Genomic DNA, 24,665 nt, shown 5'->3' with positions numbered 1-24,665 from the left:
GGGGGAGGAGGACCTCTTAAAACCAAAAATAGAATAAAATTGAGTATGCATTTGCTGCTCAAGTAATCTGGACAGACGCAGGAAGACCGAATGCCGGCGAATGAGATCGATTCTCTCAGTTCTCTTCCATCAACGTTTTGTTCTGGGTACTCGGCGATCCCTCGTGATGCCTCCGGCACCGCCTCTCCTGGAGCCCGCCTCCCGCAATTGCCGTGCGCACGCGCACTGTGCCGCCTGACGTCGCTCCAGTGGGGAGTGACGGCAGGCTCAGCCAATGGCGTCGCGAAGAAGGTGGAGCAGCGCCTCGAGGATGCCCTGAGGAGCCTGTTTTCCTGAATATTCATGAGGGAGGCGGGCCGACGCCGCTTCAAGCCGCGACCGGCGCCATGAAGTGAGAAGGGGGCCCTGGGTTCGCGGCTCGCGGGCGGGCTTTGGGGTCCAGAAGATGCGGGGACGCGTGGTCAGGCCTCGGGTCCCGGCGGAGCGAAGGGAGGCTGCCTCGCTGGGGTGGGGGTAGCCGCGGGGAGGTCCAGCGAGGGAATGCCGAAGGGACCTGGAGGTTCCTAGAGAACTGGGGGGATGTGCGGGACGGACCACACGGCCGGTGCTCGGCCGGTTACCGCTCTCGGCCCGACGGCAGGGGAGTGTGGGGGCTGGAGAGGGGCTGAGGGGACGGGGGACTGATCCGGCAGCCCCCGCCGCCAGGCTCAACGTGGACGGGCTGCTGGTCTACTTCCCTTACGACTACATCTACCCGGAGCAGTTCTCGTACATGCTGGAGCTCAAACGCACGCTGGATGCCAAGGTGGGTGGGCCGGGCCCGCCGCTGCCCACCTGACAGGTGGGGCTGACACACGCGCGTCTAAGACTGAGATTGCAGCGGTCCCCAACCTTTTCGGCACCAAAGACCAGTTTGGGAGAAGACAGTTTGCAGACGGAGAGATTCAAACTCATCATTGTGCAGTTTATTTCTATTATTATTCTATCAGGTCTATCAGGCATTATATCATTAGGCCTCAGATCATCAGGCATTAGATCCTGGAGGTTGGGGACCCCTGGTCTAGAGTTTAATCTGAGGTCCTTGTGATAGCCAGCGCTGCCAAACTTGGTATCTCAAATAATAGTAATTAAAAATAGCTGCAGCTGACCTTTATCAAAGGCTGAACTGCTCGGTGATTGGCTTAGGTATATAGAGACTCAGGAATTGGCTACCCACAGCAGTGTGTCTTTGGGCAAGTCACTTAATCTCCCCTCCACGGTCTGTACCTTGGTAAAATAACCATAGTAATAGTACCTACCTCAGCTTAATATGGGGCATCCCAGGTGGCTCAGATGGTAAAGAATCTACCTACAATGCAAGAGGCCCGGATTCGATCCCTGAGTGGGGAAGATCCCCTGGAGAAGAGAAGGGCAACCCATTCCAGTATTCTTGTCTGGAGAATTCCATGGACAGAGAAGCCTGGCGGGTTACAGTCCATGGGGTTGCAAAGAATCGGACAGGACTGAGCAACTAACACTTTCACTACTTTCACTTTCATATTAACGAGGGCTGCAGGGGTTAATTCACTAAGTAAGGCAGAAATTCTCAACTGGGGACCATTTTGACCCCCAGAGGACATTCAGCAAAGTGTGGAGACATTCCCAGTTGTCAGTACTAGTGGAGTAGGGGTGCAACTGGCATCTAGTACATAGAGGCCACATTTGCTGCTGCAGTGGGGGACAGACCCCACAGTCAAATGTTATCCGGCCTCCAAATGTCAAGAGAGTCGAGGTTGAGATACGCTGATGTAAGACTCTTAGTGCCAGGCACAGAGTCAAGTGCCATGGGGTGCTTGATAAATTAAAAGAGAGGGCTCGCTACATATCAGATAGAACTTCCCTGGTAGTGCAGACAGTAAAGAATCTGCCTGCAATGCAGGAGATTCCTGGGTTGGGAAGATCCCCTGGAGAAGGGCATGGCAACCCACTCCAGTATTCTTGCTTGGAGAACCCCATGGACAGAGGACCCTTGCAGGCTATAGTCCTACAGTCATGGGGTCGCAAAGAGACATGACTGAAGGGACTTAGCATATATACATATCAGATACTGTACTAGATATTTAGCCCTCAGTTTGTCACTAGTCCTCATGGTCACGTGATGAAGAAGAGCTTATTAGACCCCCAACCCCTATTTTTTTTTTTTTTGGCTGCACTGCGTGGCTTGCATGATCATAGTTCCCTAACCAGGGTTTGAACCTGGGCCCTCAGTAGTGAAAGCTTGGAGTCCTCACCACTGTAGGCCAGTTTTTAGAGATACAGAGTCCTCAGAGAAAAGTGGCAAAAGTGGGGTTCAAATCCACTGCCCCTGGGGCCTAGATTTCTAATCACTGTGTTGTCCTGTTATTCCAAGATGGTTTCATTCTAGGGGGAGGGTCCCAGAGTCTGTGTCCCTGGAGTTTTGAGTGCCTGTGTCATGTCCCTCCTGCCCACCACAAACAGGGTCATGGAGTCCTGGAAATGCCCTCAGGCACTGGGAAGACAGTGTCTCTGTTGGCCCTGATCATGGCATACCAGCGGGTAAGTGACTCCTCGGGCCCTCGAGGGGGCAGAGGGAGGAGGCTGGACGGGGGCCGAGCCTGAGCCCGTGGTTGTCGGCAGGCGTATCCCCTGGAGGTGACTAAACTCATCTACTGCTCGAGGACTGTGCCTGAGATTGAGAAGGTGAGCCCGGGGCCATCCCAGGGCCCCCCGCCCTCACTCTCCCCTAACTCATCTGTCCCCCTGGTGGTTGCCATCATAGCTTTGGGCGTGTGAGAAGCTGGGGAAGGGGCTGGAGCCTGCCTGGACAGGGGCTTGGGCTTTCATTGAGGCCAGTTCCCCCCTCCCTCATCAACTATAACAGGTGATTGAAGAGCTTCGAAAGTTACTCAGCTTCTATGAGAAACAGGAGGGTGAGAAGTTGCCGTTTTTGGGGCTGGCTCTGAGCTCCCGGAAGAACCTGTGCATTCATCCCGAGGTGAGCGCTCATTCCTCCCCTCTCCCTAAGTGTCAGAGTTGAGGAAACTTCCGTCCAACCTGGAGTTCCAGATCCCCACCCAGACCAGACCTCTCAGGGAGATGCGCAGGGGCCCTGCACAAAGTTCTGTTCTCACTCATCACGTGCCAACTCATTGTTCATGGCTCAGGCACACCTCCTCCGGGAAGCCTTCCCACTTCCCCCAGCCTTGGAGAGGTGAAAAGGTAGCTCCTGGAGTTTGGCAGGCCTGGTTTCCTGATTCTGAAACGTACTAGCCATATACTCTTGCATAGGTGATTTCTGCTGTCTGGGCCTCAGTCCGCCTGTCTGTAAAATGGGGATAATTAATTACCTGCTTCATACCGTTGTTGATAAGATTGGGCAAGGAGGTAGGGGCTGGGTGAAATGGGTGAAGCAGTCAAAAAATAGAGACTTCTAGTTATAAAATGTATAGGTCATGTAATGTAGAGTTGACACTTCGTATCTGTGGAACTGCAGATCAGAAGGGCCAACTGTGCTAGGCCACTTGATATTTATGTGTTTACTTAGCTGTTCTGGGTTTAGTTGTAGCATGCAAGATCTAATTCTCTGACCAGGAATCAAACCCGGGGCCCCTGCAGTGGGAGCTGGGAGTCTTAGCCACTGGACCACCAGAGAAGTCCCTTGAGATGCTTGCTTTTAAATGAGAGTTTGACTTAGGACTTTAAATTAAGAGCCATAAATGAAGAGGCACCATGTAGTAAATCGATGCATGGGTGTGCCCAGAACACATTCTAAAGGTGGTTCTGTGCCCCCTTAGGATAGTAAGAAGTCGAGAATTAATGAACTGGAGTAGGTTTTCTGGAAATGTGGTAAGGACTCAAGCAGTATTATACTATATTTCAGGGTGGTGTCTTAGTTGTCTCCAGAGCTGTATAGTGACCTGGATAATATGGCTAAAGGTTGTGCCAGATATTTCCATCTCAGTATTTTCCTTCCATGGGCCTGCTGCCTTGGAAGGATTTACCAGCATAGCTGTAGTCTTCATCTGGACTGAATTGAGTTTTTCAAAGTAGATTTGCCATTAGCTCTCTGCTTCAGTCCTAGCGAAGGTTTTCAGAGTTTTAAAATACTTTTCTGTGGGAGCCTCTATGACACATTTAACCTTGTGTGCCTCATATGACATACTTGGACCTATTTTTATTTACTGTCTTTTGGCTGCACCCCAAGGCATGTGGGATCTTAGTTCCTCAACCAGGGATTGAACCTGCATCCCCTGTATTGGCAGTGTAGAATCTTCACCCTGGATCACCACAGAAGCCCCTGTATTGCTTGTTAAAAGTAATAATAATAAAATGTAAAGGCATTATTATTATTTAAAAATAATAGTAACACAATGTAAAGAAAGAGAAAGAAGTAGCATAGTCTTTGCAACTGATGAAATGGGAGAGGGAGAGGGAGGGGCCCACAGCCTCAGAGCCCTCACTTTGGGGAGAGAAGGGTTTCGTTCCTAGGAAGGGCAGCCCTGGGCTGTGACGGTGCCACCAGCAGAGCCTCGGAGGGTTCGGAGCAGGGCAGGGGTAAGGAGGGTCTCAAACTGCGATCAGAACCTCCTCTGCTTCTCAGACCTTGCCGAGGTTTCTGGCTGTTGTAGCATTTTAAAAGATAAAGCAATTACCCTTAATCTACATGCTGAAGGCTCTTCAAGCCTTAATGTTAAAAAAAAAAATCTGAGGTATAATTGACATTGTGTTTTGTTTGTTTTATTACTTATTTTTGGCCGTGTTGGGCTTTCGTTGCTGCGCACAGGCTTTCTCTAGATGCAGCGAGCAGGGCCTACTCTCTCGTTGCGGTGTGTGCTTTTCTTTGCAGTGGCTCCTCTTGTGGCAGAGCACAGGCTCTAGACTCGTGGGCCCAGCAGTTGCGGCACACGGTCTTAGCTGCTCCGCGCCATGTGGGATCTTCCCGGACCAGGGATCGAATCCGTGTCCCCTGCTTTGGCAGGCGGATACTAATCCACCAGGAAAGTCCTAGGGTTTAACATGTTAAAAAGAATAAGATCCCAACAGTTGGGCTACTCTTGCATCCTTGCAGTAAGTTTGCAGGTGCCTTAACTGTTTAATCACGAAGCAGGTTCAGGCCAAGTTTTCCACAAACGCCCGGGTCCCACCCTGGTCATCTCACAGGGTGACCTCCCACCCCCCCTAGCCGTCAGGTGTTGAGCCCCGAGTTCCAGCTGTGCTCCGGCTTCTTGGCTTGTCCCGGTGCTAAGATGCTCCCCGGCCTGCAGGTGACGCCCCTGCGCTTTGGGAAGGACGTGGACGGGAAATGCCACAGCCTCACGGCCTCCTACGTGCGGGCGCAGTACCAGCGGGACTCCAGCCTGCCCCACTGCCGCTTCTACGAGGTACCTGCGGGGCAGCGGGGGGCGAGGGAGGGCGAGTTGCCACAGGCAACCCCCCTGACCCCCAGCCACCCTCTCACCCCAGGAGTTTGATGTCCATGGGCGCCAGGTGCCGCTCCCGACGGGGATCTACAACCTGGACGACCTGAAGGCCGTGGGGCGGCGCCAGGGCTGGTGCCCGTACTTCCTGGCCCGATACTCGGTGAGGAGGCGCTGCGGCCGCAGGCGGGTGGGAGGGTTACAGGCTGCCCACCCGCCTGCCTGCCTGCCTGCCTGCCGAGATCTCCCTATTGGTCTGTGCCTGTATCTGTTCGTCAGTCTGTCTCTCCCTGTTCACTTCTGTTTGTTCCTCGCTCTGCCTGCATGTCTGTGTCTGTCTGTCCAGCTGCCTGGGTCCCTCTCTTTGCCTCACCTCTGCGACCAGGGACGGTGGAGCCCACCGGGCAGCGAGTCGGGGGGTGGGCGCTGGCAGGCAGGCCGGGGTGACCCTGCCCCCTCGGTCCCCAGATCCTGCACGCCAACGTGGTGGTCTACAGCTACCACTACCTGCTGGACCCCAAGATTGCCGACCTGGTGTCCAAGGAGCTGGCCCGCAAGGCTGTGGTCGTCTTTGACGAGGCCCACAACATCGGTGAGCAGGGAGCCGGGCGGGGAGGCGAGGCGGCCCCTCCGCTGCTGCGGCGTCCGCTTGCCTGAGCCCAGTCCTCTCCCCAGACAACGTCTGCATCGACTCCATGAGCGTCAACCTCACCCGCCGCACCCTGGATCGGTGCCAGGCCAACTTGGAGACCCTGCAGAAGACAGTGCTCAGGTGGGGGTGCCCCGGCCCGTAGACCCTGGCGCCTGACCAGCCCCCCAAGTGGCCCAGCTCTTCCCACACCCCGACTCCCTGCAGGATCAAGGAGACGGACGAGCAGCGGCTGCGGGAGGAGTACCGCCGCCTGGTGGAGGGGCTGCGGGAGGCCAGCGCCGCCCGGGAGACCGATGCCCACCTGGCCAACCCCGTGCTGCCCGACGAAGTGCTGCAGGGTGAGCCGCGCCCCCCGCCTCGCCCCCGCGCCCCCACCCCCCCCACCTCCCGCCTGGTGCCTGGCTGAGCCCGTCTCCCCGCAGAGGCGGTGCCCGGCTCCATCCGCACGGCCGAGCACTTCCTGGGCTTCCTGCGCCGCCTGCTGGAGTACGTCAAGTGGCGCCTGCGGGTGCAGCACGTGGTCCAGGAGAGCCCGCCCGCCTTCCTCAGCGGCCTGGCCCAGCGCGTGTGCATCCAGCGCAAGCCCCTCAGGTGTGCCCCCCCACCCCCACCCCCGGGCTGGGCGTGGGGGGTCCCGGCGGGGGTGGGGGGTCGGTGCCCGGGGTCTCATGTCACCGGTGTCAGTAGCCATGATCAGAGAACTGACCTCGGGGAGTGTGATGGAAGACTGTATGCGGGGTTGGGGGGGCGAGACCCCAGGGCCCTCGCCAGTGCTCAAGGGTGTTCTCACTCCAGACCATGGAGGGAGCGGCCCTGGAGAGGGGCTCCTGATGAGGGCCAGCGGGGTGGGAGCTGGGAGAAAATGCTGTGGGCCCCCCACTCCCTGTTTCCTCCGGCCAGTGCCTCTCATTGCCCCTGGGCAGGAGCCCGCCCCTCGGTGCAGTCTGGGGGCAGGGCGGTGATGAGGGCCCCGGGAGCAGGGGTGGAGCTTTCTCTGCTTTTCCTTTGCTGTGTGGATCAGTCTGGTCTTCTCTGAACCTCAGTTTCCTCCTCTGTGCAAGGGGTAGGGGGGCAGCCCCTTTACTCCCAGGTTCCTGTGGTGGTTTAATGACAAAGCAGCGGCCCCAGGAACCCTCCCGGTCTAGGGCGCTGACGATGAGCCAAGCGCTTTACGGTCCACGTCCCGGGGACTCAACACAGCGTCCCCGCCTCGTGCTGCCGATGAGGACGCTGTGTCCCGTGGAGGGGAAGCCACACGGCGCTGTGTGTGGTTGTGACCGGAAGCCCGGCCGGTGGGGCTCTGAGGCTCCTGGCTGCTCTGCCGCTGAGGAGGTGGGAGCCCTTGGTGCGGCCTCACCCTTCTACCGTCAGGAGAGATTTGTGAGGACAGAGCGGATCTGAGTCGCAGGATCCGTGTTCCGAGGGCCTGCCTGGGGACACAGTAGTGGCAGAGACGGCCCTGGCCCTGCCCTCCTGGGCTCACAGTCCAGTTGGGGAGACAGACCTGTCCCAGACAGGGACCGTCCAGGGCTGGGGGGGAGTCCTAGGGGCTGAGGGAACACAGAGGGGCCGTCTGATCGAGCCTGGGAGATAGAAAGACAGATTGCTTGTGGGATCTAGTCCCCTGACCAGGGATTGAACCTGAGCCCCCTGCATTGGGCGTCTTAACCACTGGCCCGCCAGGAAAGTCCCAGGTGGCAGGTTTTTAAGCTTGACTGTCTGCCTGGTGCCAAAGCCGGGTGCTCCCGCTCCGCGGCCTGCCCCTGCCTCGAGCTGGGCAGCCTTGCGTGTGCACCGCTGATAGAGCGTGTGTCGGGCCCGGTGTGTGAGGCCATCCTCTGGGCGCGTGTGGAACTCTAATGCTGTGTCACCGAGGACAGTGACTGTGATGGAGACCTCCTGAGGGTTCTGGGTGGGAGTGTACGGCCGTGTGGCCCTGCAGGGTTCACATGGTGACCGTGGGATGCTGTGGGTGGTCGTGGGTCGCCCCCTTTGATTGAGAACCTATGTAGGAGAGTGTTACCTCATGTGAGGACTGTGTGACTCTGGAGTGTTAGTCACTTCAGTCATGTCCGACTCTTTGTGACTCCATGGACTGTAGCCCTCCAGGCTCCTCTGTCCATGGGATTCTCCAGGCAAGAATACTGGAGAGGATTGCCATGCCCTTCTCCAGGGGATCTTCCTGACCCAGGAATTGAGCCTGGGTCTCCTGCCTTGCAGGCAGATTCTTTACCATCTAAGAATTTGAGCGGTGACTAGGATGTGAGATTATAGTTCTGTGTACCCTCCTGTGGCTGCGGCCCCCCGTGATGGGCAGTGGTACGAGGTAGGGACACAGAGTGACCCAGACCCTGACCTGGAACTGTCAGGCAGCTGGGGAGTTGGTGTGTGGGCACGTGCTCTGACGGTGACGAGGGGGCTGTCTGGCTTGCAGCCACCGCCTCCCTCACCTGCCCGTCCCCCCAACCCACCAGGTTCTGCGCCGAGCGCCTCCGCTCCCTTCTGCACACCTTGGAGATCTCAGACCTCACTGACTTCTCCCCACTCACCCTCCTCGCTAACTTCGCCACGCTCGTCAGCACCTACGCCAAGGGTGAGTGCGCCTCTTCCGGCCTCCTGCAGCCAGAATCAGGATCCGGCAGAGCCTAGAGGATGCCCCTGGGACTTGGACAGGCTGGGCTCTGGAGTTTGGACTTTATTTGTTTTAAAATTTATTAGCCGCACCGGGTCTTAGTTGTGACCTGCAGGATCTTTAGTTGAGACATATGGGACCTAGTTCTCTGACCAGGGATTGAACCCGGGTCCCCGGTAATGGGAGTGGGGAATTTTAGCCACTGGACCACCAGGGAAGTGCCCTGGGCTTTATTTTGAGGGCAGTGGGGAGCCATGAACAGCCCTTGAGTGAGTGAGCCTTGTGCTTAGATGGGTTATTTTCAAAGGCTCCCTCTGGCCACAGGTGGAGGAGGGTGGGCAGTGCCGTGAGACGAGGCGGGAGAGGTTCTGCGGGGTCCATTCACCCTGGGGGGCGGGGTGAGGGGGTGGTCGTTCTGCTCCTCGCGGCACTGGGGAGCCATGGCAGGTTCTGAACAGGGAGAGGCAGGGTCAGATTGCGCTTTAGAGGATTCTCCTGGCAGAGGCCGGGCCAGGGCGCGAGCGGTGCTGGAGGGAGGTGGGAGGTGAAGAGGCCGGGACTTGTTGCCTGGAGGAGAGGACGCTCAGATTCCCAGCCTGCTGGGAGGGTACAGGGGAGCGTTCCGCCCCCCACTCAGCAGCTTTAAGCTGCCAAGGGCTCCGTCTCATCCCCGGGGATTACTCCTCTATCCAACAAACTAGGTCAGCCTGTCTGACGGCCCGCGGGCGGGCCCGGCCTTGGCAGGAAGATAGCCCGTCCCCCACCCCAGGGCCGATGGGCAGCAAGTGTCCCTGGAATCTTCCTTCTGCCTCTGTCCCTCTGTCCATCCCATCCCCCGTCTCGGTCTGTCTGTCCTCCTCTCTTCCCCACTTCTCCGTCTACCGACACTTCACATTCTTGTACCTGGAACAGCCTTCCCCATCCTCCCAGCTTTCTCCCCCCTCACCCCTCAGTTCTTGGCTCAGGAGAGGCGTCTCCTCCTCCTCCAGGAAGCTCCTCTGGCTCCCAGGCTGGGCCAGGCCCCCTCCTTTAGGCTCCCCTGTCCCAGCCTTGCCCACTCAGAGTGGTCACTCTGGGGACAGCTGTGTCCCCATCCCAGACTGTGAGTCCTGAGAGGGCAAGGCCAGGGCTCTCAGTCACTGCTGTGTTCCTAGTACAGGGCTCGGCACAGAGGATGTGATGATATTTTAAAAAAAATCTTTACTAAGTGAAATCGATTATGTGGATGTGTTCATTCATTTATTTGCTCAATAAATGGGCCAGACCCAGCCCTGGGGAAGTGGCAGGAACCATGAAAGACCTCATTCTTGACCTCCCAGAATTTCTAGCGGGGAAGACAGGTAGCAAAGATATAAACGTGGGTAAGGAAGATTATTCCAGAACGTGATGTTTTCATGAGAAACGAACATGTCGCTGTGTTGGAGCATGCACACAGTGTCCACAGTGACCAGGGTGGCTTTCCTGAGGAGCTGACATTTGAGCTGTGTTCTGAATGACCAGGAGCCAGCTGCCTAGGGAAGCTTTCCAGACAGTGGGGCAAGTGCAAAGGCTCTGGGGTGGAATGACTCTGGTGGGGTTGTGATTTTTTTTGTGACCCTGGTGGTTTTGAAAGTTAGGCAGGAAGCCCATGAGCACAGAGGAAAGGGGGTGGGCGTGGCAGGATCCCACCGACAGTTCTGGACCCTGGGAGGGACGTTGGGGGGAGCCCTGGGGGCTTCTGAGCAGGGAGGGATGTGACCTGACTCGATTTCAAGGATCCTCTGGCCACTGTGAAGGGAGCGGGGATGAGGAAGCATCTGTGGTGGGCCAGGCAGGGGGTGATGGTGGCCGGTCTGGGCAGGGGCAGGGAAAGTGGTCAGAGGGCAGCCGGACTTTGGAGCAGAGCTGACCGGCCTCCTGACCGCTTAGACAGAAAGCTGGTGGGAGAAGGCTGGAGGCTTTGGCTGGAGGGGTGTGGCGGGCCCCCGTGGTCCCCGGAGGGTGAGGGGTGAGCCTTTGGTGCCCGACTCAGGGTCCTCTGTGAACATTCGCATAGGTGTCAGCCCAGGGGGAGGGGTGGGCAGGTTGGGGTATATATTGGACTCGGGCCTGGATCGTAGCTTTGGTCTGCTGATGGCTGGTCCCATTCACTGAGGAACGTGAGGGGAGGGGGACTGGAGTGGAGGGAGAAAGTGGGGGGCGGGGTGGCCGAGTGCCGTGGGTGGGGGTGCGGGGGAGTGGACCGAGTCATGATTGGTGCTCAAGGAGTCTCACCGGCGCCCTGTAGGTTTCACCATCATCATCGAGCCCTTCGACGACAGGACCCCGACCATTGCCAACCCCATCCTGCACTTCAGGTGAGATCCCACCCCAGGGGGATGTCAGCAGACCACAGGGGCCCGGCCCCTGCAGCCTGGCCCTAACCACACTGGTCTGCTCCTCACAGCTGCATGGATGCCTCGCTGGCCATCAAACCTGTGTTCGAGCGCTTCCAGTCAGTTATCATCACATCCGGGGTGAGGACCCTCCCTTCTGGCCCCCAGCCCTCCCCAGGGGGCTCCTGATTCCTGCCAAGTCCTGCTGAGATCCCTCTGTTGTCCCCGCTGTAGACACTGTCCCCGCTGGACATCTACCCCAAGATCCTGGACTTCCATCCCGTCACCATGGCAACCTTCACCATGACGTTGGCCCGGGTCTGCCTCTGCCCCATGGTGCGTTGGGGAGGTGACGGGGAGGGTGGTGGGAGTGAGGGCCGCCCTTCCTCTCTCCACTGCTCAGGCAGCTGAGGGCACGGATTCTGGGTTCTGACGGACCTGGGCTTGAGTTTGACTCCCCGAGCCTCAGTTTTCTCATCTGTGAAATGGGAACACCCCCTCTCTGATCTCCCAGGGTGGCTGAGGGGATTTAGTGAGTGTGAAAGGCTTTCATGGCCCAGGGCCTGCTACTTGGCTTACCATGGTTTTGCCTGGCCCATCGTCTGGCAGTGACATTGCTAAGTGACCCTGCCAGTCAGCCTCGGTCCTCTTCTCTGTAAAATGAACCTCGTTAACATGGGCCTTCAGTCCCGTTTCTGAAGCTGCTGGGCAGATGTGTTTTAGAGTTGAGAATTTTCCAGACTTGAAACACTCCCAAGGGGTCTGAGCAAACCCTCTAGTGGAAATCACATTTGAGCAGAGACGTGCTGACGAGTCAGACCACGGAGACCTGTCAGCACGCTGAGCCAGCCCTGGGCAGGGCGGCTCTGGCTACCAGATGAGTCCGTGCCGGACTTAAGCGCCTGGCACTTCCCGAGGGTGTTGGCTCTCGGAGCTGCCCTGGGCTGGTGCGGACCTTCCACACACGGTGCTTCTGTGATTTTGCCTGTGGGGTGAGGGGCAGCTTCCTGGAACCACCTGGCTGGAGGCTGGGGCAGACTAGAGGGTCCTTGCTGGTGAGACACACAGACAGACTTGGGGTCAGTTCCATCTCTGTGGTCTATTTGCTGGGTGACCTTGGGCGGGCGACTCGCCCTCTGTGAGCCTGAGGTCACTCATCTGCACCCCGCAGATAAGAGGGTAGCTGAGGGTTCACTTGGTGACACTGTGTCTATTAAAAGCCCGCAGCCCGCGAGCACACACGGGGTGGCTGCTGCTCGTGTGCTTCTCATGGCCTCTCTCGCCCTCTCCAGATCATCGGCCGTGGCAATGACCAGGTGGCCATCAGCTCCAAGTTTGAGACCCGGGAAGATATTGGTATGGTTCCCACGGAGGGTGGTTTGTGTGGGTCCCAAGAGGGGAGGTGGATCGGTCAGCATGAGCTGGGTCATGGATGCAGTAAAAAACCAAAGTGGCTTCACACAGAAGTCCTTGCCCATGCCACATGCCACTGTGGGTTGGTGGGGGCCTGCCACGGATCGCTCCCTCTGGGAACCTCCACCATCGGACACATCACTGTGCTGGTGAGGTGGGACGGGACGGGTCCTGGTGGGTTGTGCACTGGCTCGGAAAGCTCCTCACCTGGACTCACCTTTCTTCACTGGCCGTGGCAAGTCACATGGCCACACCTAACTTTGGTGGGTCAAGGGACAATCCTCCCATGACTCTGGAAGGAGAATTCAAATCCATGTGAACAGCTGGCAGTGGGGTTCCTAGGAACCCCAAGTTTAAGACAGAAAAGCTCTGATGGGGAGTGGGGAGGAGGACCCAGGTCAGGAGACGGTCTGATCTCTGACCCCTCACAGCGGTGATCCGGAACTACGGAAACCTCCTGCTGGAGATGTCCGCCGTGGTCCCTGATGGCATCGTGGCCTTCTTCACCAGCTACCAGTACATGGAGAGCACCGTGGCCTCCTGGTACGAGCAGGTACGCTGCCTCTCGCCCAGCGCACGGACCCTCTCAGCTCTGTTCCTCTATTGGCTTCTTCCCTCTTGTGTTTTAGATGGTGACATGTGTTGTAAGTGACAGGACAGTATCTAAAACACACAGGGCAGTTTAAGGAGCCGCGTTCACTGTGCCCCCACATCCAGGTTAAGAACTAGGACATCAGCGGCCTCGCTGGGCCCCTTCCCCAGAGGCGTGCCCCTCAGAGGCTGACCACACCCCACCTGCGGGGTTCCTGGTTCCCTCTTTGCTCTTTTGGGTAGGCTGTAGTCAGAACCATGGATCTATTTCAGTATCAAATGTGAACGCTCAAGGCAGCCTCTGATTGGCTCTGCCTGGCCTACATCAGCCTCTCCACCAATCACCAGCTGGGGGTGGAGCATACCGATTGGTCACCCTGGGCCACGTGCCTGCCCCACTTGTCCAAAAGATGGCAATTGGTTCCCTCCCCGGATCACAGGGTTTTCCAAAGAAGTGAGGCTGGACCCTGCCACCACCCTCCCCCGGTCTCCAGAGGGCAGGCTGAGGCTGGGGACAGGGGTGGCCTGTCGCAGGGGCGTCAGTGGCAGAGCTGAGTTTAAGCAGGACAGCTCCGTCCTTGAACCCACTGTCTGCCGCCCACATTCTGATCTCCCTGTGTCCTCCCCGAAGGGCATCCTGGAGAACATCCAGAGGAACAAGCTGCTCTTCATCGAGACCCAGGATGGGGCTGAGACCAGCGTCGCCCTGGAGAAGTACCAGGAGGTGGGTACTGGGGGGACAAGAGGAGTCTGGGCAGAGGGGGCCAGAGGCGGCACAGCTCCCCGGTGATGCGTCTGTGTCCTGGCCTCCCCTCCCCAGGCCTGCGAGAACGGCCGCGGGGCCATCCTGCTCTCGGTGGCCCGAGGCAAGGTGTCGGAGGGAATCGACTTTGGTGAGTGGACTCGGCCCTCCCCGCCCCTGCGTGGCCATTTCTGTTCCCTGAGGGAACCTCACCCACCCACTGCCTTGCACACACAGGGGCCTCCCCTTCCCTCCATCCCTGGGCGCCCGGCAGGGCCCTTGGGTACCCCCTCCCGACGGCAAGAGCCCCTGGGCCCCGCGCAGTGAGCTCTCTTGCTCCCCTCACCCCGCAGTGCACCACTATGGGCGGGCCGTCATCATGTTTGGGGTGCCCTACGTCTACACTCAGAGCCGCATTCTCAAGGTGAGCCTCGCGGGGGCGGGCGGACGTGAAGGCCTCCCCTGGGGCTAGTGTGAGGAAGGGCCCTGGCCCCCATCTCTGCACCCACAGGCACGGCTGGAATACCTTCGGGACCAGTTCCAGATTCGTGAGAATGACTTTCTCACCTTTGACGCCATGCGCCACGCCGCCCAGTGTGTGGGTCGGGCCATCAGGGGCAAGACGGACTATGGCTTGATGGTCTTTGCCGACAAGGTGTGGGTTCGGGGCCCCCGCCAATCAGAGGGGGAGGACCAGGCTGCGGGTGCCTGGGCTCCCTGCCCAGGGTCCTGACACCTTCACCACCACCAGCGGTTTGCTCGGGCTGACAAGCGGGGGAAGCTGCCCCGGTGGATCCAGGAGCACCTCACGGATGCCAACCTCAACCTGACCGTCGACGAGGGGGTCCAAGTCGCCAAGTACTTCCTGAGGCAGATGGCACAGCCCTTCCACCGGGTGAGCCCTCTTCCGGGAAGACCCCTGAGCCCCAAACCCAGCCTGCCTCAGACAGGGAGGTTTGTGTGCGTGCCACCCCCCACCCATGCCTGGCTGCTGGGGGAGAGTTGAGGGCCTCTGATGTCAGGGCGTCCCCAGCTGGTCGTGGGGCCCATGGAAGGCCAGTCCTCTCTGGCTCAGACCTGGTGCTCTTGACACCTCCCTCCCTAGGCCCGTCTTCCATTCACAGGGATGGGCTGCCCCGAGTTAACTGGGCATTTCAAGTTCAAGCATCCTGTCCTGGGCCCCTGGGTGGCACCTCCTGTCATTACCAGAGCCCTGTGTGGGGATATGGGCCAGCTGATGCCCCCTCTCCCCACTCACAGGAGGACCAGCTGGGCCTGTCCCTGCTCAGCCTGGAGCAGCTGGAGTCGGAGGAGACGCTGCGGAGGATTGAGCAGATTGCCCAGCAGCTGTAGCGCCAGGCTGGGCTGTGATGCCCGAGCCTTAGCCGGCCCGGGTCCCGGTGCTCGGAGGGGCCTCCGGGAGAGGCCTGGAGGTCCCCAGAGGACACCTCAGGCAGACCTTCTAGCTGCCAGATCTACAGCCTTTAATCTCGGGAGCGGAGCTCAGGGAGGCCGGAGCCGTGGGAAGCCATCAGGGAGAGGAGAGGACTCCCTGCCCTCGCCCACCCCGCCCGCTCCTCCTGAGAAGCCGCAGCCACGTGGTCCTGTCGCCTCTAGCGGGGGCCCAGGTCCTGGGTGCTGGCGCTGAGGGTCCGAGAGGCCTCGCTCAGGTGCTGCCTGGGGAACTGGGGACAGGCAGGGGCGGGTGAGGGCGGGACACGGGGCTGCCCCAGCGCAGCGGGGCTACGCCAGCGGCCCACTTGTCTGCCCATCCTCCTGCATCTACCCAAATAAAACCCATCGTGCTCACGTCTGGGTGTCCATTCCAATGCCAGCCTGACCATCCCCCTGGCCTCTGGGCCTGTCCCATCCCTGATCCAGGGGTCCCCTCACCTGGTTCTCAGGCACCCTTGAGCCATCTGTGTTCAGCATGCTGAGCGACATGGCCCTCTTCATCCTGCCCAGGAACGGGGGCGGCACCAGTGAGTCTGGCTCCCACCCTGGGAGACTCTGGCACCAGGCTTGGTGTGTGTCACAGGGGAGACGGGAGCCACGCACGGTCCTCAAGCAGGACAGGGGGAGGGGGTGGACTCACCCGGCCGCCCCTGCCGCCCCCTCGCCTCGGAGCCGGGAGACCAGCTTCTCGCTTCCACGCCGGATGGACTCCCGGAGCTTAGAGAAGGAGCTGCTCCGACGAAGGGTCTGGGGAGGGCGCCGGGGACGCTGGTCAGCCTCCCCTGACACCCGGGCCCCCTTCCCCCGGGAGCCCGCACAAAGCCCTCACCTGCTGCTGTGCGTCACCGGTGATGCCTGTGTTGGGGGCTCCTGGAGACAGATGGGGACATTGTCGGGGGGACGCTGAGCAGCCCCCGGGGCAGGGGAGGGGCCGGGGGCTCACCGAGCGGGGCAGGCAGGGCCTCCCTGCGGAGGATCTCTTTGTACAGCTCTTCCGCCTGCTGGTACTTGTTCTGCTTCAGGTAGGCTGAGGCCTGCGGGGAGGGCACGGCCTGAGTGATCCTGGCTCATCTAGGCGCCGCACCCGGCACCTCCTTCCTGGCCCCCCAGGAAGCAGCCTGGCCTCACCCCGCACTCCAGGCCCCCGGCCACCTGCAGAGTGGGCTTGGAGCCTGAGTCCACCACTTCCCACGGGGCAGGTGACCTGCTGGCTCTGAGCAGGGGCCTGCTCCCCACTCCACCGTGAGCCAGCGACAGCTCTCTCTCTGCCTCAGTTTCCTCATCTGCACAGTGGGGCAGTGGGAGCACCTACCTTGCAGGGCCCTTGAGGACACGGTCCAGGCAAAGTCCTGAGAAGGGAGCCTGGCTCAGTAAACGCTCTCTGCTTCTGGCCAGTCTCTCCGGCCTCCTCTCTGCCCGGAGCTGTTCTCTGGCCCCCACCAGCCTGCCAGTTTCCCGACCCTTCCACGTCCTCTGAGCTGGGGAGCCTCACTGGTGTGGAAGCCCTGCCCCGTGGGGCACCCTCAAGGGCTGGGCAGAGGTGGGGCCCCTGTTCTCTGCAGGGCAAGGCCCCCTCAGACGATGGGTACCTGCCTGGTGCTGGGGCCCCAGGACGGAGCCCCTGAGCCCCCAGGGGCCCTCACCAGGTTGTTCTTCGTCTTGGCCACGTTGGGGTCGTGCGGCCCGCCCAGGGCCTCGTAAATGCTCAGGGCCCGGGCGTAGTGCCGCTCCACCTCCTCGAACTTGCCCTGGTTCTGGCAGAGCAGGGCCAGGTTGTTGAGCTGCTTGGCCACATCCGGGTGGTCGGCACCCAGGACCTAGGGGTCACGGGGTCACAAGTCATCTGGGGTCATCTGGGGGTGGCAGGCCACGTGTTGCCAGCAGCCGTCATGACGAGGCTCATGAGTTGGTAGCTGGAGTCAAGGGTGGTGAGTCAGGGGACTGGGCACTCTAGGTTCAAGCTGGTTCCAGGTTCACATCACATGGGAAAGGGCACGAAAGGTCCGGGGTCACGAGAACAAGTCAGGGTCACGCCAGAGCCACAGAGTCGAGTGCTTCAGGATCAGAGGGGAAGGGCTGTGTGGGATGGGGGCCCCACAGGAGCCGGGCTGGGCAGTACCTTCTCCCGGATCTCCAGGGCACGCTGGCACAGGGGCTCCGCCTCCCGGTAACGCCCGCGCTTCCCGTAGAGGACGGCCAGGTTGTTGAGGGTGGCGGCCACCTGTGGGGTGTAGAGGGGGTCAGGGGTGGGGATGCCCAGCCCACAGCCCCCCTGCTCCCCCTCCCGGGCCCCCACTCACCGCAGGGTGCTCGGGACCCAGCGTCTGCTCCCGGATCTGCAGGGCATCGTGGAGCAGGTCTGTGGCCTCTTTGTACTTGTTCTGGTCTCTGTGGAGCAGCCCCGGGGGCAGGGGGTTAGGCCAGGGCCCTGGGCTGGGCTGACGCCGGCAGGCCAGGAGCTGGCTGAACTGAGAGTGGGTGGCGTCCCCCGGGGGTCCCTTCTGGGTGTCCCCACACCTCCCAGATCTGGTACAGGGCCCCTGCATGCCCAGGTGGCTGCCAAGCCTCTGCTGCCCCAGGCCTCCGCCCCACTCTTGGGGGTCTCTTGCCCACACTGACTCCTCTGCCCGAGTCTCGGGGGTCTCCCCAGATCTCCATCCCCTTCCGCCCCACCCCTGCGGGTACCCTGTGCTGTAGAGCAGGACACCAGGGCCCCCCACTTCTGCCCAACAACATCCCCCCTCCCCCGTGCAGTGGCGGCGGCCCCCACCGGTACACCAGCGCCAGGATGTTGAGCATGGTGGCCACGTCAGGGTGGCAGTGGCCCGAGCTCCGCTCCAGGTCCTCCAGGGCCTGCCGGCACAGCGGCACGGCCACCTCGTAGCGGCCCTGGCTCGCGTACTGTATCACCAGGTTGTGCAGGGTCCGCAGGCGGGCCGGGATCTCGTAGCCGCCCTGCTGGGCCGCCGCGGCCCCCGCTGCCTCGGGACCTGGGGGCGCGCGGGGCACCGAGTCACTGCAGGCCTCCTGCTCCCCCAGCCCGCACAGAAGGGGACACGTCCCCCCCCAGCGCCACCGCCGCCTCGCTGGCCCCTGGGACCACGGGCCCCCGCACTGGCTCCTGAGATGGGAGTCCCAGGCCTCTCACTGGCCCATAGGAGGGGGCCTGGCCTGTGGGACGGATGCACGGCAGCCGCCGGGTTCCTGGCACTGTGGTCACCATGACAGGCCTGGTCTCCAGCTTTTCCAGCCTCACCTGCCCCCTGTCACCGCCCCCCGCCCCAAAAACACCCACATCCACCTGCTTCACCCTCCTGACACCCAGCCCTGACCTGCCCCATCCTCCCCAGAGACCTCGGGGTCCAGTGACTCAGATGCCCCCTCCCCAGCCTCGGCCTCCCGTCCTCCATGGCTGAGCCCCGCACCCACCTCTCCGTTCCTCCTCCTCACTGGGGAACAGGGAGGCCAGGCTGTCCTGGCGAGGGGGGGACTCGGGCTGCTGCAGAGAGAGGAGGAAAGTGGGGCGTCACGGGGCTTGGGAGTCTGACTCCAAGACAGGGGTCCTGAACCCCAGGGTTGGAGGGAGGTGGTGGGCATGGGTCCCAGGGGTCTCCTGAGGGCTTGTGGAGCATCCTGGGGCTTTGTGGGGCAGTTGGGCTTGGGGCGGGCTTCTGAGTAAGTTCCAGTGGGTCTGGGATTTGTGGGGGGGGTTCTTCGGAGCTTCCAGGAAGGCCAGGGAACCGTTGAAGGTGGGGGCTCTGCAGAGGGTCAGGGGGCCCTTCGGGGGGCCCCCGCCTCGCCGGCCCAGCCGCACCTGACTCTCCGCGGGCGGGTCATACTGCCGCAGCTGTCCCAGGAACTCCAGGTGGCTCTTCTCCTCCTCCAGCTGGGCCACGGCCTCCTCGCTGGCCCGCAGCCGCCGCTGCGTCTCCTCCAGCTCCTCCCGCAGCCACGAGTTCTCCTGGGCCAGCCGCCGGGCCTGCGCCCGCAGCCGCTGCTTCTCCGCCTCCAGCGCGCCCACGTGAGCCGACAGCGCCAGCAGCACCTGCCCGGGGGGCGGGGGGCGGCGAGTCAGAGGCCTGGCCCCGACCCTGCCAGACGGCCCCCGACCCAGCCCAGGGCCTCAAATCAAGCCAGAGCATCCCCTTCTCCCCAGCGTCCCCCAGATTACAGAGAGCCCTCCGATCTGGCTCCAGGGATGCTTGGCGAGTCCCAGGGTCACACCCCGATTCTGCTGGGGGAGCCACTCCCTCCCATTTCACCCAGACACACAGATCACACCACAGGGACACGTCATATCCCACCTGGGCAGCCCCGAAGTCTGCCCAGGACCCACCCTTCTATGGAAGGACCCTACCTGGTTCAGGGGTCCCTGTCACACAGAAGGAAACCCCCCACAACTGCAGGCTAGGGATCCCATCTCGGGACTAGAGGCTCCCTGTCCCGGGCTGGGTGTCCCTAGGCCCCCTTTCAACGAGACCGCACCCCAGCACTCCTGGCCCCTCACCTCTGGGCGACCCCCCAGGCCTGAGCCACACCCCCGCAGACAGTGCGCCCCTCACACCTACCTGGGCCTCGCCCAGCCCCAGCTCGATGGCCTCCAGTGAGTGGCTCACCACCTGCTGCTTCTCTTCCAGCAGCTCCAGGCCAGCCGCCGGGCCCTGGGCCGCCAGGGCCTCCGCCAAGTGCCCGGCCAGGCCCCGGTGCTCTGCCCGCAGGGCCTCCAGCCCCTTCACCACTTGCCGCGTCTGCCGCACCAGCTCCTCAGGGCTTGGGCGCTCCGGGCCCAGCCCCACGCCTCCCGGGGCTGCCACCTGCACGGACATGGCTGCTCCTGGGGGTGACCGGGACCGGGGTGCAGGGTTGGTGGTCACTGCCGGGGCTGGGCAAGCCAGCCCCTCGGCCTCTGTGTTGTTGGGCCGCACGTCCCCTCCCAGCCATCGCCCCATCCGCCCATCCCAGCCAGCCCTCTGCCTCCACGCTTTCCTCACTGCAGCCGGCAACCTGTCCCACGCCCATCCTGCCGAGCCCGCAGCTGGAGACTTTCTGGTCTCCTTCGCCTGTCCTCAGCGCCGGGCCCGGCCCCGAGGACAACTCCCAAACCTTCCCATGTGGAACTAACCCAGGCGACCAAGCAGCCATCCCGCGGCCGCCCACCTGCCCTCAGCTCACCTGGTCAGCCCTCCCCACCCCAAGGACCCCGGATCCCTGGCCCGGCCGGCCCGGCTGTGTGACCCAGACCGGAGGTGCCCTCCCCAGCTGGGCGTGTGGGGCGGGACGTGTGGAGGCGGCAGCCTCTCCGTGAGCTCACTCTCAGGGTGTTTTTGTTGGGAACCAGTCAGACCACTGGGGGTGGGGTGGGGCAGAGCAGAGGGCCACGGGGCTGGGTTGCGCGAAGCCGAGGAGGCCTGGGGAGGTCAGGGAGGGTCCCCACATGTGGCGACTCCTGGGGACCCGAAGAGCTGACAGACCAGAGGAAATCAGCTCCACCCTTCACTGCAGACAGGCCCGGCCAGCCCCAGGCGTGCCGGGACACACGTGCGGCCCAGGGGACTCACACGGGCCGTGTGCCAGCTGAGGGTCTGAGTCCCGGACGGTAACGGGTGGGGGGGAGGGTCTCACACGTGGGACTGCATGGGGTTGTATGGGGGTGACAAGGTCAACGATGCTGGGGACGACGTCTCTGGGACACACACACACACACTCCCCTCTTAGAAACGGACCTCAACATACGCACACCCTCCCTTCTTAAAACCACACTATACACATTCTCCTCTCGGATATATAACACATACGCTTCCTTATTTCAAATATAACACAAGACACACTCTCAGAAATATGCCTCTACACGCACTCCATCTCAGAAAAACAACAATACACATTCTCCTTTCAGAAATACAACACACACTTTCTTTTAAAAATACAACTCAACACACCCACTCACATCCGCGTTTTCTTTTCAAAATACAACCTACTACAGCACACTAACTCAGGCGCACACACACACATATATTCTTCTTTCAGAAATAGCATATGTAGGAACTTTCCTGGTGGCTAAGACTCCATGCTCCCAAAGCAGGGGGCCTGAGTTCGATCCCTGGTCAGGGAACTAGATCTCACATGCTGCAACTAATGATCCCGGGTGTTGCAATGAAGACCCGGCACAACCAAACAAATAAACAAACATTTTTAAAAAAAAAAGGAAAATAAACAACACACATACACTCCCCTCTGAAACACACAACCCAACACACAGGTACATTTTCCTTTCAGAAATAAACGCCATGGGCTTCCTTGGAGGCTCAGTGGTAAAGAATCTGTCTGAGAATGCAGGAGACACAGATTCAATTCCTGGTCCAGGAAGATCCCACATGCCGCAGAGCAATAAGCCGGTGCCTTATGGCTACTGAGCGTGCAGTCTAGAGCCCGGGAGCTGAAACCATGGAACCCAAGCGCCCAGAGCCTGTGCTCCGCAACAAGAGAGCCCACCTCGACGAGAAGCCCATGCACCACAACTAGAGTAGCCCACGCAGCAAGGAAGATCCAGCACAGCCAAAAGCAAATAAAACAATAAAAAAAGAGAAATAAAATGCCAGACAGAAAAGAAACATATGGTTACCAAAGGGGGCAGGGGGTAGGGATAAATTAGGGGTTTGGGATTAACATATACTTATGTAAAATCAATAACCAACAAGAATCTACTGCATAGCACAGGAAACTATACTCAATATATTATCATAACTTACAGCGGAAAACAATGTGAAAAATAAAGATAAAATACAACCGAATCACTTTGCTCTACACCTGAAACTAACACAATGCTCTGAATCAATAAAAATGTAAAAACTAAAAGCCAACACACAAATAAACCGTCTCTTCCCTCACCCCTCTTGACTTGCGAAAATGTAACTAAATCCCAAATCAGTCCCATTCGGGCTGTCTCCTTGAACATTTACGCGTGACACATGCCCTCTCCCACACCCCCACACCCTGCCGGCAGCCAGCCCTCCCTCCCAGGCCTGCCTGCCTCCCTCGCCGGCTCCCAGGACTCATGGTGGACCCATCATCATTCCTCCCGGCTTCCTCCACCGCCCCTGCCTGGCCAGCCGGGGACTCGCACACAGACACACTAGAGTTTCACACACGAAATGTGCGAATGACCTGATGCTGGCTCTTCCACCTTCACAAGCGGGTGCCCACGGCACAGATGGCGGTGGAGACACACGGAGTTCCATGTTTTCGTGCACAGACTCGCAGGCTGACTTCACTCCGGCCATGGCATCCCCTAAAGCAGCCCAGGGCTTTCTGCACCTGGGCACATGCTCACAATCACATCCACTCAGACACAGAGTAAGGGCAGGTGTGTAACCTTGTGGGTTTTATACACTGCAGGCTCTCCACCCCCAATCTCCCTCTTTCCCTATGTATATATTTTTACGCACATGTTGATCTCTGTGTACGCTGTACGTGTGTGTACATACCTCACATCAGACTTACTAACAGCTTCACACCTTACATGCAAGTCCTATAAATGATCCAACTCACAACCATGCCAGTTCATTGAGTCATCTTAACCACGACCCTTATTCACGTATACAACCACCTACACATCATGCACAACCTCGAACAGCTGAGTCGACTGTTCAAGACACGGCCTCATAGAGTACCGCTCACAGCGACATGCACGGCTCGAGCACAGCCACGCATCACTCGGACTGTGTCCTTGACACGTCTCCCACCCTCACACGTCCTCCAAACAGCACACTCCCCTCCACCTGCTCAGCCCGGTGCGCATGAGCACACAGCTGACCACGACAATCACAGTCACACTCCACACAACCATCCCGTACCCCACAGCACACACCTCCCTGCCATTCCCCCACAGTCTTACCGTCAGAGAGACAACCACGGCCACGCAATTTCTTGGTCACATATCTAATCCTATAAACAGTTCAACTCTCTGCCAAACACACACACACAGCATTACAGACTCACCATCAGAGGTCGCCCACATTTTCACACCACTGAAAGTTTCACATCATTCACACAGTCCTTCGGTGCCCCCGCAGGGCTAGACGGACAGGCCATCTCCTGTATCAACCTGTACCCACACCTGTACGCACCGCTTGACACCATCACACACACCTGAGCTTCCGACACCATCTCTCGTGCACACGCACGCCCAATCTCCACACACATATACACTTTCAGGCGGGAGTGTACGGCCCTCTCCCCAAACCACCCAACTTACCCCTGGCCGGCCGGCTGAGCCCCGCGCACCCCGGTTTCACAGCCCGCCAGCCTGCCAGCCGGCCTGGCCGTCACAAGGGCCCCCTCCCTCTCCCAGGCCCCGCCCCGTCCTCGCGCCTGTTTATCTGCGCCCCGAGAGAGGGGGCGCGGTCCCAGCGGGGACTCCAGAGCCGGGGGGGCCCTAGGGCGGGACAGGGGGCGTCCAGGGACCCCAAGGCCGTCCCCGTCTCCAGGCCAGCGGTCCCAGAGGTGTGCCAGGCCCAACCCACACCCTCTGCCCCCGCCTCCATCCTCTCGGCTCCCGGGACTCCCACCCCGCACTCCCGGCGCCCACCTGACCGCGGACGGCTCCAGGTCCCGCTTCTCCGCGCTGCGCACGCACGCCCGCCGCCCGCAGCTGCGCCCGGAGTCTCCGGCCGCGGGCGGCTCCTCTGGGGGGCGGGTCGGCCTGGAGCCCCGCCCCGCAGGTGAGACCGGCCCCGCCCACCGCTCCTGGAACATTAAGCCCAGCCGCCCAGCGCTGCGGGAATAGCAGAGCCTGTGCGCGCGTTTAGCTGGTAGTCTCTGCGGCACGTCGAATCCGAGATGATGGCAGGCGCGCAGGAAAAGAGTCTCCGCGAAACTAGAATCTTGGAAACTGGGAATCTTAGAAACTTTGCATCCCAGACGGATGGCCTTCTTGCAAGGCCAGCCTCCGGCCCTTCGCCTCGGCTGTGCGCCCGCTTTGGACATCTCTCCACACAGATCTCGACGTTTGTCCTCTGAGAGGCCTTCCTCGCCGTTTCTAAACTACAGCCTTCCCACCGAAACGCAATCTCATTTCTCTGCTTGATTTTGTCAATAAAAATTTTCAGGACCTAAAATTATGTAACATTATAATTACTATGTTATGTTACATCACGTTATTGGCGAGGCTAAAAATCGGGCTCTGAGTTCACATCCTATTTCACCATTTACTGGCTGTGCAGGCTTTGGACAAGTAACTTAACCTCTCTGTCTCCGTTTCCCTAATTTGTAATAAATTAGTCAAAGGCTGCGAGGACTGAATGCCTTAATATATGGATTGGAAGCATTTAGCAAATATTAGCTGCTGGTTTTGTGGTGTTATATTATTGGTTCTGCTTTCCAAGTGGTGCTAAAAAAAAAAAAAAAAACCCGC

At 60.0% G+C, this 24,665-nt stretch overlaps 2 protein-coding genes across 6 annotated transcripts; one reads left to right on the top strand and one right to left on the bottom strand.

Moving 5' to 3' along the window:
- Positions 1–268: 268 nt before the first annotated feature.
- Positions 269–15,610, top strand: ERCC2 (ERCC excision repair 2, TFIIH core complex helicase subunit). Of its 3 annotated transcripts, none has more exons than XM_043899481.1 (23): positions 269–391; positions 706–805; positions 2,479–2,556; positions 2,638–2,700; positions 2,882–2,995; positions 5,265–5,381; positions 5,488–5,580; positions 5,886–6,009; positions 6,093–6,189; positions 6,274–6,407; positions 6,492–6,660; positions 8,544–8,662; positions 10,968–11,037; positions 11,127–11,196; positions 11,290–11,391; positions 12,348–12,411; positions 12,900–13,021; positions 13,691–13,783; positions 13,880–13,952; positions 14,155–14,225; positions 14,274–14,456; positions 14,553–14,696; positions 15,062–15,610. In XM_043899481.1, the coding sequence occupies exons 1-23, from the start codon at positions 387–389 to the stop codon at positions 15,152–15,154; spliced, it is 2,298 nt and encodes a 765-aa protein (XP_043755416.1). In that variant the 5' UTR covers positions 269–386; the 3' UTR covers positions 15,155–15,610. The 3 variants fall into 3 exon arrangements, with proteins under 3 accessions (XP_043755416.1, XP_043755415.1, XP_043755417.1); XM_043899480.1 differs by having other exon boundaries at positions 271–391; positions 5,464–5,580; XM_043899482.1 differs by having other exon boundaries at positions 273–391; positions 5,464–5,580; positions 14,313–14,456.
- On the bottom strand, positions 15,262–23,977 carry KLC3 (kinesin light chain 3). 3 transcript variants are annotated; one of them, XM_043899484.1, is made up of 13 exons: positions 23,841–23,977; positions 19,825–20,090; positions 19,071–19,301; positions 18,686–18,755; positions 18,027–18,246; positions 17,557–17,644; positions 17,376–17,477; positions 16,900–17,073; positions 16,200–16,290; positions 16,086–16,126; positions 15,897–16,003; positions 15,695–15,758; positions 15,262–15,486 (listed from the first exon to the last, which is right to left on the bottom strand). In XM_043899484.1, the coding sequence occupies exons 2-13, from the start codon at positions 20,080–20,082 to the stop codon at positions 15,415–15,417; spliced, it is 1,518 nt and encodes a 505-aa protein (XP_043755419.1). In that variant the 5' UTR covers positions 20,083–20,090; positions 23,841–23,977; the 3' UTR covers positions 15,262–15,414. The 3 variants fall into 3 exon arrangements, with proteins under 3 accessions (XP_043755419.1, XP_043755418.1, XP_043755420.1); XM_043899483.1 differs by lacking the exon at positions 23,841–23,977 and adding an exon at positions 23,508–23,594; XM_043899485.1 differs by lacking the exon at positions 23,841–23,977 and adding an exon at positions 20,429–20,534.
- Positions 23,978–24,665: the final 688 nt, after the last annotated feature.

The sequence above is a fragment of the Cervus elaphus genome, chromosome 4, assembly GCF_910594005.1.
Source record: "Cervus elaphus chromosome 4, mCerEla1.1, whole genome shotgun sequence".
NCBI classification, from domain to species: domain Eukaryota; kingdom Metazoa; phylum Chordata; class Mammalia; order Artiodactyla; family Cervidae; genus Cervus; species Cervus elaphus.
This window is presented reverse-complemented; position numbering and strand designations above follow the sequence as displayed.